The following is a 15,296-nucleotide window of genomic DNA, read 5'->3' on the forward strand; positions in this document are numbered from 1 at the left end:
ATAATAAATAATATTAGAGTGTTTTTTGAAGGATCAAGTAACTTTGAAGACTGCAGTAATGAAGCTGAAAATTAATCTTCAAAATTCTTGCAATAAATTATTCAATTAAACTATAAACTACTTTGAACATTTATTTTATACTCTGAAAATCCAAATAAGTTGACTGAACTAAATTAATTGAGTAAACTAGTTGAGTAATGGGAGTCTACCAAAACTTCCATATTTAAGTTTATTTAACTTAGTACTAAGTTTGGTGAACTGAACAATTTAAGTATAGTCTACAAAACCGGCAAGTTAAATAAACTTAAATATGCAAGTTTTGGGAGACTCCATTACTCAATTAAATTGAGGCAACGAGTTTACTCAATAATTTAGTTCAGTCAACTTATTAGGGTTTTTAGTACATATACAGTTGAAGTCAGAATTATTAGCTTCCCTGAATTATTTGGCTCCCTGTTTATTTTTTTCCCAATTTCTGTTTAACAGAGAGAAGATTTTTTCATCACATTTCTAAACATAATAGTTTAGTAACACAGCTCTAATAACAGATTTATTTTATCTTTGCCATGATGACAGTGAATAATATTTGACTAGATATTTTTCAAGACACTTCTATACAGCTTAAGGTGACATTTAAAGGCTTAACTAGGTTAATTAGGTTAATTAGGCAGGTTAGGGTAATTAGGCAAGTTATTGTATAATGATGGTTTGTTTTGTAGACTATCTGGAAAAATATAGCTTAAAGGGGCTAATCATTTTTGTCCCTAAAATGGTGTTTAAAAAATTAAAAACTGCTTTTAATCTAGACAAAATCAAACCAATAAGACTTTCTCCAGAGGAAAAAATATTATCAGACATATAGTGAAAAATTTCTTGCTCTGTTAAACATCATTTGGGAAACATAAAAAAAAGAAAAAAATCAAAGGGTGGCTAATAATTCTGACTTCAACTGTATGTATATATGCATGTGTGTGCATGTGTGTGTGTAATAATATACTATGAAAAAATGTTTAAATAAATTATTTATTATAATTATTTATATAATTATGTTTAATTATAAATTTAAATTCAAAACAAAAAATATGTAGCCATTTATTCACATTATGATGAATAATTATACCTGAAGCCATTTGTTTTCTGATTTAAAAAAGAAATTGTACTTAAAAGGTTGCACATTTTGGAGTTTTACAGTCAAGACTATATGTGAAAAATACCTATTATTTTTTTCAAAGGATTAATTATGATTTTGAGCTCACTACACTTGAAATCTGAAGTTTAGGCATTTTCATGGTACATAAGTTAAATTAACTCATATTTTTAAGTGATAGGACCAAAATGCAAAATTTTAAGTTATGTTCAATCAATTTAACCTAATTGTTTAGGTAAAGACAACGTTAGGGTTTACAGTGTAGTGCAATAACATTTCACAATTTTACAATTTGTATATGTGTATTTTTAATTAAATAAATGCAGCCTTGGTGAGCAGGAGAAGCTTATTTTAAAACTTTAAAAGTTGTACAGACCCCAAACTTTTGACCGTAGTGGATATAGCTGGGCGATAACAATAGTTGACACAGTAAAATGATAATACAGTTGAAGTCCTTCTGAATTATTAGCTCCTCTGTGTATTTTTTCCCCAATTTCTGCTTAACTGTAACATATTTTTTTCCAACACATTTCTAAACACAATAGTTTTAATAACTCATTTCTGATAACTGATTTATTTTATCTTTGCCATGATGACATTTTTAAGACACTAGTATTCAGAATAAAGTGACATTTAAAGGCTTAACTAAGGTAATTAGGCAAATCATTATTTAACGATGTTATTAAAAATATAACTTAAAGGGGCTAATAACATTGACCTTAAATTATATATATATATTTTTTTTTTAATCAAAAACTGCTTTTATTCTAGCCAAAATAAAACAAATAAGACTTTCTCCTGAAGAAAACATATTATAGGAAATATTGTGGGAAAAAATGTTATTGGAAAATATTTGAAAAAGAAAAGAAAATACAGAAGGGCTAATATCCCTGACTTCAACTGTATGTGTTCAATAAGTGCTTGATTGAATGTTTATGTGCAGTTCATTTATTCCACATGGTTCGTTTAACACGTAGGTCTCAAACTGTATTCCTAGAGGGCCGCAGCTCTGCTCAGTTTTGCTCCAACCCTAATCAAACACAGCTGATGCAACTAATCAAGATGTTTAAGACTACTAGAAACAATTAAGCAGGTGTGAGTTGGAGCTGGTTGAAGCTAAAGCAGAGTTGTGGCCCTCCAGCAATTGAGTTTTAGACCATTAGTTTATCACACCCTTCTTCCAAGGATTTACCATAGATTTACTGTAGCACCAATAACTGCACCACTGCCATTTGTGGCAGGATAGAGAGATTAACATATGAATTATATTATATTACTAATGTAGACAAAAAAAAGGATAGTTTACACAAAAATATCCTGTTGGAAAGCAATTGACATTGGTAGTAGGAATAAAAAAATACTAAAAAAGTCAATGGTGTTTTCTAAAACCTTCTTCTGTTTGTCTTCCTTTGTGTTCAAGAAGAAAAAAAACTCAAACAGATTTGCTAATAAGAGTGAATAAAGGCAGAATCTAAGTTTTTGGGTGAACTATCATTTTAAATGTGTTAATAGAATTATTATGCAGAAATTGTTGGTATTTATTTGTGTATTTTTATTTATGAATTCAGGCTTGGGTTTTCATACAGTAATCATAAAAACCACATCTACATTTCGTTATGGTAATTAGATGATTAGTTTTAACTATGATTGTCTAATTGTATGCTATTATGAATCACAGGGTTTGATTTTAATAAAAATTTAAATCAGAATATTGAAACAGAAATGGTTGATTTATTGAGTATACATTAACATCTGCACCATGTCCTCAAAGTCAGGGGATAAAAACCTGTATTAATAGTAGAGAATATTATAAATGATAGAATATTTATCATTATAAACGTCAGCATCAATACCAGGTTTACTGGTTGATGATGTTTTTCATGTTTTGACAGTTAAAGAGTAGTTTAAATTAATTAACTGTCTGGATATCAATGATGCAAAAAACATTATTGTGGTACTTTTTTTGGGTCATATTCCACAGCCCTTTTGACATATTTATTATATATTCACATACAGGGCTTTACATTAACTTTTTTCATCACCGGCCACTGTGGCTAGTAGTTTTCCAATGTTACTAGCCACTCTGCATTTTCACTAGCCACAATTTTGTTGTTGGGAAAATATATTTTATATGCATACATTTGACATGTACATGCTAAAATTACTTGATTTAAATTTTATGTTATGGCCACATGCGTCCTCATTCATTTCACTCTTTGTGTGTCGAGTATGAGCTTGCTCAATGAGCATGAGCAAAGGAGTCATGGTTTCATAGTGTTATATTGTAATTATTTTTTTTTCGTGACTTTTTTTAGAGCTTAAAATTAATGATTTACCAAATTTATCTCTATAACCACACTAAACAATAATTATTTCTTAGCCACAAATTTTTAATGTGTCAAAACAAGCAAAATATAGCTGTATACTATACTTTTTATTTAACAAAATATTTCTTAAAAAAGGAAGAAAAGTAACTGACTTTAAAAATAACTATTGTCATGTATCAAAAATAAGCTTGGTTGCTAAAGATCTCTCGGATCACCAGTTGACTGCACATAAATGGAGAGTTCATCTCCCATTAAAGCAATATTGTAAAAAAAAAAAAGATAATTAAACCATTTTAACAATGAAAATTTCATTTTAAAAATGAAAGCAAATAAAACCGTAAGCAAATGAAAGCAGGTGAAACATACCGTGTGTGATAATGAACGGATGATCACATGTACGCGGTTAACTTTAGGCAATTTAATCTGTTCAAAGTGAAAGCAACCGGTGCTGCTTAAAGAAACATTTTGAGCTCTTAAAAGCATCAGGACTGTGGGTATATGTTCATCACTTTTTGTCTAGTTTGTTTGAAAGAGAATCGATGACAGTTGCGTTTCCAGAACCTGTTCCAGACACGGTTGCTTCACGATTCAGGAGCGCGCACGCGTTTTAAGAAATCGCGCGCATCACATCAGCTGTTAGCTCGAGTGATGATCATTCTCTCGTTCGGTATTCACTTGCTTTTTTCTGCCCGCGTGATCACAATTATTTTACTTTTCGATTCTAAGATCACATTTGCGTGCATATTGGGTCATCCTTACATTATCGAACCCTGCTTTAAAAATGATTTTCAACCAGCCAAAGTGGCTATGGAGGTGTCTGTCTAACCCGCCAAAGATAAAATCCACCCGCATTTGGTAATGTAAAGCCCCGTTTACATATATGTATGTTTATATATATATATATATATATATATATATATATATATATATATATATATATATATATATATATATATATATATATATATTATTTATAATAATTATTCAAGATATTTAATTGATTAGTTTTTAGTAGGGATGGGTAAAGTTTTGGATATAATTTTGTTTCCAAAAAAAAAACAAAAAAAAACAATATGGAACAAACTTTAGAGTGAAATTTATGCAATAATTAATTTATACTTTTTATGAACTTTTTAGATTCTATTGAAATTGCTCTACTTTCAGTTTGTATCCAGAATATTAAAAATTATTTTTTTACAAAAATGTTTGATTTATTGATTATATATTTAAATCAGTACCTTGTCCAGGGAAGAAAAACCATTATTATTAAAAGTCTTATAATTATTTATTAATATGAGTGTCACCATAAATACTGGTTGATGATGTTTTTCATGTTTTGAGAGTAAAAGAGTAGTTTAAATCTAGTAACTGTCTGGATATCAGTGATAAAAAAAACATTATTGTGGTAATTTTTGGTCATATTTCACAGCTCTTTTGACATTTTTAAATATATATTTAAGATATTTTTTATTGATTCGTTTCTAGTAAAAGTTTCTAGTAAAATTGGGTAACGTTTTGGCTCCTTTTGTTGTCCAAAAACAAAAAAAGTAATATGGAACTAAGCTGTAGAGCAAAATTTATGCAATCAATAATTTATAATTTTTTTAAAGAAACATTTATGGATTCTATTTAAAATGTTCTGCTTTCTGTTTGTCTCCTGATTTGTTCTAAAAAATGTAGTTGCCTAAAATGTATTTTTGGAAATGCTTCTGTTATGTGATGTGTCCTCGTAGATCTGCCTCTCACCAGCATCACTGCACCCACTGGGGCCTTGGCGTTCCCGGGCCTGGCCTACACAGGCACCCTGGACACCACCCTGACTCCTCTCATGCCCCCAGAGAACATCTCTATCACCAGCTTCCGCCCTGAGCTGTTGGAGGAGGTGAAGGACGTGCTGATTCCAGCCTCCACGCTCAAAGTTCATCACCACCAGATCATCGGAAAAGGTGGGAGTAGAAGTTTAACACTCTAGCACTCGAGAGTGTGTGGTCAGTATAATTTTTATTTTTTATGGTCACCAAGGCTGCTTTTTTCCAGGTTGTCAAAAGAAAAAACTATATAAATTTATTAGTATTTAAAAAAAATCTTTATTTCTGTGATGGCAAAGCACTTTTTTAGAATGATTACTTCTTTGTTTTGTCGTCCTTGTTTCATTTTTCTATCAAACATGATGATGTAATACTCAAGAAACAATTATTCTCAATATTAAGAAGAATTCTGCTGCTTATTATGTTTTTAGAGATTCTAACTCTTATTTTAGCATCCATCATTAGTAAATAGAAGTTAAAAACTTTTTAACTTAAAGTCATATGTAGCATTCTAAATTTCTTTACTACCAAATGTGATCAGTTTAATATGTAATTACTTGCAGTATTAAAGTGTTAAAAGTACATTTGGATAAAGTGTCTGCCAAATACATAAATAATCTAACAATAGTTTGTATAAAACGTACATTCATTTTGTAATGTTTGCACCCAACATACTGAGATGTAGATTCCTTTTTAACAGGGAAACTCTTAAAGGTCAAGAGGAAAACCAAAGTTAAGGCAACATAGGTTAACTTTACTCTAATGGAGGGGTCACCAATGATTTGGAAACTGAGAGCTACTTCTTTGGTATCGTTTAATGTGAAGGGCTACCAGTTTGATACACACTTCCTAATAACAAATTTGCTCAATTTACTTTTAATTATATGTTGTTAATAATTAATAATAATCATATATGTGGAGACACTGATCATGTTAATGATTTCTCGTAATAGTTGTAAACACTGATTGGAAACAGATAAATATCAACCAATGCAAGTGTGATTTACAAAAGAATAGCTACAAAACATATTAGATGCAGCTTACTGGTATGTGGTGCTATGGTAAGCTAATTTTATAACAGGCCCACGGGCAACTCATGTGTAGCCCGCGGGCACCATGTTGGTGACCCCTGCTCTAATGGGTTTATATTAAAGACCTCACTCTCTCTGTGTAGGTAAAATAAACTACCCTCCATTAAGTTAAAAAGAATTACCTAGGCATCTACTTTGTTAAAATAGTTTTTTGACAAATTAAATACTATTATATTGCCGTGATCAGCGTACATGATGCTGTTTGTGTCTGTGAGAGCTGCACGTCAGAGCGGAGCTCATTAATATTCACAACCAATCCAAATATGGTCAATTATGGACCTTCTAATGCTAGGTGCATTTTATAATAATAATAAATGGCATATAAAACAGTTTCTGGAGATTTGTTTTACTTACCTAATCCTTTTACCTACTATATAGATAACAGAGAACAATTTAACTTAATGAACCAATGCAGTATATGGCACCTTCAATGTAAACAGTACACCCTTATACTTTGAATATGCAGTCACTGGCCACTTTATTAGGTACACCTTTCTTGTACCAGGTTGGACTTTCTGTTGCTTTCAGAATTGCCCTAATTCAACAAGGTGCTGGGAAAAAAGTATATATTTCAAAACATACAAAAAAGCTAAAATATATATTTTCTATAAATGCATTTTTGTTTTTCGTTTGTAGAAATGTAAATGTATTTAATTGTAAATATTAGTCACTATTTAGTTTAATAAGTTATTGCAGTATTAAAATGTTATTTTAATAGATTTAATCAGTAGAATAATTCACCCTGATTTCCTTAAAATTATTATGTTTTTTGTTTCTTGATAAGTTAAATAACATCTGTGGTAAACACAACTTCACATTGCATTTCGACTACAATGTAAATGAAACATGCCTAAACCTAAATAAAATACATTTAAGCTGTTGTGTCTACAGAGTGTCCGCAGGGTCTTAACAAGTATTAAAGGTTGACAAATCAATGTAGAGAAATGTAAGTCTTAAATGCTATTTTGCTAGGTATTAAATTTCATACCATTTTGAATATGCAATGGTTGTTTGTTAAAGTCTGCCTGAATTAAATCTGCGAATGACAGGATGCTGTTTAGTTTATGAAATCAATGAAATCTTGCTAGATTTGACATCATGCTGATTTGTTTACTGCAGCAACCAAGGCAACACCATTATTTCAGCAGCTCTATAGGCGCACACCTGATGAATTAGCTAGATTTAATAGATTTTTATTCAGCATATGAATACTGTTTTAGTTTTGTATTAGTTTCTTACAATAATATTTAGTACATACACTGTAAGTTAAAATCTCACCAATGTTTCTGATTGCCTCTCTGTCACCAAATGTAGTTTTAGGGTCTTAAAATGTATGGAAAGTGTCTTAAAAAGGTTTTTAAAAGGTATTGAGTTTCACTCTTCTGGTCTAGTAAGTACCTAAATAATAATATTTGGGGTGTGAGTAGTGTTCGTTTTTTTATTTTTTATTTTGTGGAACAACATTTTTAAGTTTATACATAATTTTCTCTATTACAGACCTTTCTTTACCACAAAACCAACAGTGAATTATTCTTCTGGGCTATGACTTCATCCCTGGGCCACAAACATTCATCCCTTACTAACCCCAAACTCTATTGTAACCTGTTAAATGTTTTAAAAGCAATTACTGAAGGAAGAAACAAGCCCATACTTTGAATGTGAAGTCACTATTAAAACATGTTTTTTTTTTATAGGACACTTTGGGACAGTTTACCACGGTTACCTCACTGACCACAACAACCGAGAGATCCACTGTGCTGTGAAGTCTCTTAACAGTAAGAAAATTATCAATGAAAAGAGCTCATAAAGACACTCCTAACAAACTAAACGGCACTCTTGGGATGAACCACCTGATGAAAAACATCCATTTCTTAAAATGAGCCGCCTTTAAAGTTGCTGTTCCTGTTACTCAAACATAAGATCATGGTGCTACCAGCAATACAAAAGTCAAGGCTTGGATTCATAGGGAATGTTTTTGATTACATGTATGCAGTACACTGAATACAATAAAAGTTCCTTTGGATGAAAGGTCTGGCAAATGTGTAAATAATGTAACGATAGCGAGTATCAATTTTCAAGCAACATACTAAGATATAGATCAGTTTTTTAAAAACAGAATCTCTCTCTTTTTTTTAAAGATTTATTTTTGGCCTTTTATAAGATAGGACAGTAATGAGACAGGAGGCAAAGTTGGAGAGAGAGGGGGGTAGGGAAATGTCCTCGAGCCGAGATTCAAACTAGGGATGCTAAAATGTCAAATATTTCTCTAAAGAATCAATAGTTTTAGACATGCTGCACTTTTAGATTTAAACCTCAGCTGGATGTTTTTTGTTCACTTAGAGCTGTGTTACATACTGCATGGAAGCTAATTTTTTAAAAACCCATAAACCAATCACTCGCTTTTTAATGTCTAGTCATCTTGTTTAATCTTGTTTATTAAAAGAAATATGTTATTAGAAATTAGCTACCAAAACTATTATGCTTAGAAATGTGTTGAAAAAAAAAGTTCTTTCCATTGAACAGAAATAAAAAAATAAATAAAATAAATGAAGGCTAACAGTTTAGGAGGGCTAATAACTCTGACATTAAAGGGGTGGTCCACTACGATATTATATTTTAAACTTCAGTTGATGTGTAATGTAGCTGTGTGAACATAAACAGCATCTCTGAATGTAAAATATTCAAAGTTTAATGCAAAGGGAGACCTTGATTTGTACAGAGTTAGCTTAGCAACGCCTACAATTAACGAATTTTGGGGACTACAAAAAATACTTCCGCCCCCTGTGAGATCACAAAAGTTCGTTATTGCGCATCCCACACTGCGCAGGTAAAGGCCGTGGCCAGAGGCGCTGTAACGTTACTGCAGAGAGAGAAATGCCATCCTGCTGTTTCCACAGAGCTGTTCTGTTTCTGTTGTTGGGCTTCCAAATGACACGACCCAAACACAGAAGTGCTTACAGTTCAATATTAATTATGTTCCAGAGAACTATAAAATACATAGCAAGCATGATTTGACAAAACACAGCTTCCAGAATCTCTCCCAGTTCAGTGCTGGATTCAGTTAAAATCTCCTCAAAGATGGAGCAAGGAGACGCTGTGAACTCTGAGTCATGACCTGTAAGTGTTTTTATTTGTTAAAATTGATCATGACATGTACAGTGTCTAACTTTAACGGTGTGTTGTAGCAAAGATGTAAACAACGGGAAATTATGGTAACCGCTAACGACTTAGCTAACGTTACAAATCCATATTTATCAAACGGCTGTAAACGCACACACACACATACACATACACGCACTCTTGGCCAGCACCTGCGTCTCTCTGTGTGAGACGGCAGAATTTCTCTCTATAGGCAGCTATGCTATGCGTTTTACAACTCGGACAATAAAGTCGCAAAAGATATGTGAACGATTCATGTTACTTACACAGGCATATTCCGCATATGCATGAAAGACGTCCTGTAACGCATTGATTTTAAAAAAATACAGCAATGATTTCCCAACTGGAGTGTAACATCAAAAACAAATCAATCCAGGCTCACAAAGGTCTCATCTCACATCTTGTGCTTTATTCTGTCACCACAGAAAATAACTTAATCCGAGCATGAGAGAAAAAGAACAATAAAAATCTCTCCCGCGCACATGCGCTTCTCGTGTTACAAATACTTCATCGTATACACGCATAAACACACTAAAAGGCACAGAAACAGTTAAAGGAGCCGCATCCCATTTTCACTCGTTACAGACACGTGTTGACTGACTGACTGACTGTTTACACAAAACGCGCGTGCTTGTCAGGGCGTGACGTGAAGCCGATCGGCGTATCACAGCATATTATGATGATGACCAATCAGAGTCACTTGAGGGTGGGCCTTTTAGAGGAACTAGGAAATATGACAGTCGTTTTCATGTTAGCTGAGTAGCTGTGTATAATCAAAGTGAGATTTATGAAAAAATAACACGATTTCCTTCAAGTTAAACATGAGCACACATTGCTTTGCATCTTATTAACACAACCAAGCCTTAAAAATAACATTCTGGACCACCCCTTTAACTGTACAATCATGGGCCACTTTATTAGGTACATCTGGCTAGTTCTAGGTTGGACCCCCTGTAGCCTTAATTAATGAACCTTAATCAAGCAAGGTGCAGGGAACAACCATATATTTTAGAATATACACAAAATGGGCAACAATATATATTATAATATATAAAACACATTTTTAAAATATATTTACGTAAATACACTTTTCTACTGGTAGATTTTTTTAGTCAAAGAATTAAATATATATATTTAAAACTATTACAAAATTAAGGGCAGCATGTAGCGCGGTGGGTAGCACAATCGCTAAGCTAAATTGTCTGTAGTGTATGTGTGTGAATGAGTGTGTATGGATGTTTCCCAGTTATGGGTTGCAGCTGGAAGGGCATCCGCTGTGAAAAAAGTATGCTGGATCAGTTAGCGGTTCATTCCGCTGTGGCGACCCCAGATTAATAAAGAGACTAAGCTAAAAAGAAAATGAATGAATGAATGAAGATACATTAAGGTAAAATTTATATTTTTATATATATTTATATAATTTATATTTAAGTATTCATTTAATGTTTAAAATCACAAATGTAAGGAACGTATTGCATTACAATGCAGTTCTTCTTAATGTATTTTTAAATAAAAGATACTTTAGATCCAATAGATGTCGATTAGATTAGTGGAAAGGTATTTTATTAAACCTGAATGCATTTCCACTAATCTAATCTACATCTAGTGGATCTAAAGTATCTTTTACTCAACAAAAATATTCAGAAGAACTGCATTGTAAAACGAATGTTTTGTACTTTAGACATTTTAGATATCAGATCAGCCAGTCACATGATACAGTACTCATTTAGGCATGTAGAAGTATTAAGAACGATCATCTGAGTACACCCATATAGTCTCACATTCACACTTATACACTAAGGCCAATTTAGTTGATCAAATTACACCTATAGCGCATGTCTTTGGACTGTGAGGGAAACTGGAGCACCTGGAGGAAACCCACGTGAATATGGGGAGAACATGCAAACTCCACACAGAAATGAGCCAACTGACCCAGCTGGGACTCAAACCAGTGACCTTTTTGCTGTAAGGTGACAGTGCTAACCACTGAGCCACTGTATGAGTATTTTTTCAGGCTAAAATAAATGTAAAATATATACTAAGTATATTTTGCTATATGAATTTGAAATGATTGAGCCTCACATATACAAAATATACTTAGCATATATTTTACATTTATTTTAGCCAGAAGAAATGCTCATCTTGTACTTCAGATTGTATGACCACATCTACATGCCTAAATGAGTAGCTATCATTTAATTGGCTGATCAGATATTTGCATTAATATCAGTTAAACAGCTGCACCATTGGCATACACACATACAACATCATGTTTTGTCTTTCTGGTAGGAATAACAGATGTGGAAGAGGTGGAGCAGTTTCTGAAAGAGGGCATCCTGATGAAGGGCTTTCACCACAGTAATGTTCTCTCTCTGCTGGGAATCCTGCTTCCAGAAGAGGGCCTTCCTTTGGTGGTCTTGCCTTATATGAAACACGGAGACTTGCGTCACTTCATTCGCTGTGAGAATAGGGTCAGTTGCTAAAATGTAAACTCATCAGATGTGTTATTTTATCTTAATTGTCTAACACAAAGTTATTTCTCAACATGACCTCCTGCACTGCTCATAAACAAGTTCTTTGCAGTAGTTTCAGGAAGTGATCTAGTATTGTTGTGTTATCCTAGAATCCCACAGTTAAGGATTTAATAGGCTTCGGGCTCCAGGTTGCTAAAGGAATGGAGTATCTGGCGCAAAAGAAGTTCGTACACCGAGATCTGGCAGCACGCAATTGCATGTGAGTATATAAAGATTATAAATTAAGAGCCTGATATACTTCAAGAAATGAATTGGTTAGTGTATTTAGAGAGTTGGTAACTCTTGGAAAAGTACTCTCTCAGACATCTTTGAGAAGCCTATGATTTGGTAGGTGTGGTTTTGAAGCTCCACCTTCTCTATATAAATCTTACTGAGAATTTTTTTTTGTGTTTAGTTCAGGATGTCCGCGAGGTCTTAAAAAGTTTTAGAATGTCTTTAATTTAAAAAACTAAAATTTAGGCCTTAAATGTACTGAAATGTGAAGTATATTTATGAACTAATTTCGAGAGGAGCACGTGCTTACGATTTACCACAGCCGGTCCCGCATTAGCTAATCAGGATCCTCCAATCAAATGATTCCTAATTTCTGGATACTATCTTCGTCTGGAGCAAACCCCCTCTTTCTCCCCTTCTCCTCCCTTTTTTCTCATAGATTGGCAGCACGGCAGCCCAGTGGTTAGCACTGTTGGTCTCTTACAGCAAGAACGCCACTGGCTCTGGTCCTCGCCGGGCTGGTGGATGTTTCTGTGTGGAGTTTGTATGTTCTCCCAGTGTCCGTGTGGGTTTTCCCCAGGTTCTCTGGTTTTCTCCCGCCGTCCAAAGATACAGTATGCATCAAATGTAACAGACTGAGGAAAACGGGCACTCTGTCTAGCTCCCGTCTTTTTCAAAGTAGTTTTTTTAACCACTTCAGTCTGGATTTTTTTGAGATCTACGTGAGCTCAATCTCCCCTCTCACTCTGCAAACGCTCTGCAAACTTTCTGAAAACTCTCTCCTGGGACAGCATGCCAAACAAGCTTATGATAAATCATCAGCCAAGTGTGAACTCTTGAAATGGTGGTGTTGTATGTCTCAAATACATTTAAACCGGACTTATTTTTCCTTTGTCCATTTAAAGCTAGCTACCCAATCGCTACAACCAACAATCCGTCTAAAAAAAAAGTTTAACAAACATAAAATTGATGAATTCTATTTACCAAAATGGTTTATCTTTCTTACATCTTTATATAATAAAAACATTTGTTTAAAAGTTCTCCATGTATTTATGCATAAATGCATGTTGTGAATAAATTGTTTTTTATAGTTTTTTTTTAAACTAAATATACTGTATATATAAAATCAAACATTGAAGAGCAAACATTCCCAGTAAATTCAGAAAATGTTACTTTATCTGATGGTTTAGTTTTTTGAAAGAACATTTTGTTCTATAAGCATTCTGAAACAAGTAGTTGCACTTATACAGTATATATATATATATATATATATATATATATATATATATATATATATATATTATTTTTTTTTTTTAGAATTTTCTAGCAAGAATTGTCATAGAAATACTGAGAACAAAACACTAAAATATGTTGTACGAATGTTTCCACGATGATCTGATTAAAATAAAGCATTATTTCTGAATTTTCTCTTATCATTCAAAATGTCCTTTTATAACAGTTTTAAACAAATTTATATATATATATATATATATATATATATATATATATATATATATATATATATATATATATATATATAATATGTATAACTATGTTTTGCACACATTATTTAAAATATGTGGCTAAGAAATAAATGAATTTCTATTTTAATGGGGCACATAAAAAAATATTCCACTGGCCATTACAAAAAACCCTTAGCGTTTTACCCAAGCGGCAACCTCCTGCTGTCCCTCAGAAGGCCAATACGGAAGTAACTAAAACTGCAATTCATCTGAAATTCCGCTAGTCGTGGCCGCTCCTGGCTCCAAAATAGAGCAAATTTCAATTGAGCGTACTGTTAGAATGGCCAACTTTACAGCAGAAAAAAAGGTGTTTACAGCCTGGTACAAAAAAAAAAGATTTTGGTTAATACAGCTAATATTACACTTCATGACAACTGTGAGGGGGTGATTTTTTTATAACTCATCCGTTTCCTTTATATTAAGTTATATTAAGTTTGCATAATTAAGGGCGTGGCCACTTGAGTGACAGCTAGGTCTTGCTGGTCGCAGTCAATTCACCTCAGCTGAATCCTGCAGATTAGCCACTGAAATCTGCATATTTATCGTATTTCTGTGTTGTTTTATGTCGCTTTACACAGTCAACTGCCTTTTGGACTTGTTTCCTCCGTTTTCCATGTGAGTCAAGTTATATACTTATATAGCATCTCTATACATGTATTTGCTTTATTTAAGATCATTTATCGTTTATATTTATATTTAAAGCTGTAATGCACTCCAGAATCTGACAAATTGATTAGCTGTAGGCTCTAGAACAGCCATCTGAGGTGTTATTATACAGTGTTATGCTGGATTTCATCAATAGTCTTACATTAACTAACACAGACTATATCTGAAGTGTTTGGAAGTAATTCGCATTTTCCTCCTGTTGAAAAACGTTATAAGAACAATGTTTTGTGGCTCAATGTATTACAGCAGTGTTTTTAAAAGTCTAAACACTTTATTGATATAGTATACAACCAAGCACAAGTGGTCAGAATACAAACGAGTCGCAGATGATAAAGTATTAAGCGTTCTCCCAAAGTAAAGTGTGTCTGAACCAGGTCCAAGCTAAATGCCAGCAGGTGACGCGCGAACAAAATGGCGACGGTTGGCCGTGCCTACTTGTGGCTTCTTTTGCGCTCTTTAGAAACCTATGGGTGACGTCACGGATACTACAGCCATATATTTTACAGTCTATGGTTTTACCCAGTAAAAGTCTGAAATTTCATTTATAATGGTTTTAATAAGGTCTTTAGCAGGCTTAAATTTGAAACCCCGTTAGTTTGAATAGATCCAATGTGAGTAATAACAAACAAAACAAATTGTGTATCAACAAATGCAAGTGAGCTGCTGCTCTTTGTCCCCCTTTTAGAGGAAACTTTTAAGTTAGGGAGTGTCTCAAAAGAGCAATTTCATGACAGGCACAGTATGTAATTTTTTACCACTAGAGGGCGCATATTCACAACAAACAAAGGCATAGTTTGATGATGCTGTGACTAAGTGTGAAATCATGGG

The 15,296-nt window shown here is 33.1% G+C and overlaps 1 protein-coding gene across 2 annotated transcripts in view; it reads left to right on the top strand.

Moving 5' to 3' along the window:
• The window catches only part of mst1rb (macrophage stimulating 1 receptor b), a 55,009-nt gene that overhangs the window by 33,645 nt on the left and 6,068 nt on the right, over positions 1-15,296 (top strand). For both annotated transcript variants that reach the window (XM_073916952.1, XM_073916953.1), the window contains 4 exons: positions 5,208-5,420; positions 8,068-8,148; positions 11,822-12,003; positions 12,156-12,265. In XM_073916952.1, coding sequence (XP_073773053.1) covers positions 5,208-5,420; positions 8,068-8,148; positions 11,822-12,003; positions 12,156-12,265 — 586 coding nt within the window. The remainder of the gene's footprint in view (positions 1-5,207; positions 5,421-8,067; positions 8,149-11,821; positions 12,004-12,155; positions 12,266-15,296) is intronic.

Source organism: Danio rerio, chromosome 11 (assembly GCF_049306965.1).
Source record: "Danio rerio strain Tuebingen ecotype United States chromosome 11, GRCz12tu, whole genome shotgun sequence".
In the NCBI taxonomy this organism is placed as follows: Eukaryota; Metazoa; Chordata; class Actinopteri; order Cypriniformes; family Danionidae; genus Danio; species Danio rerio.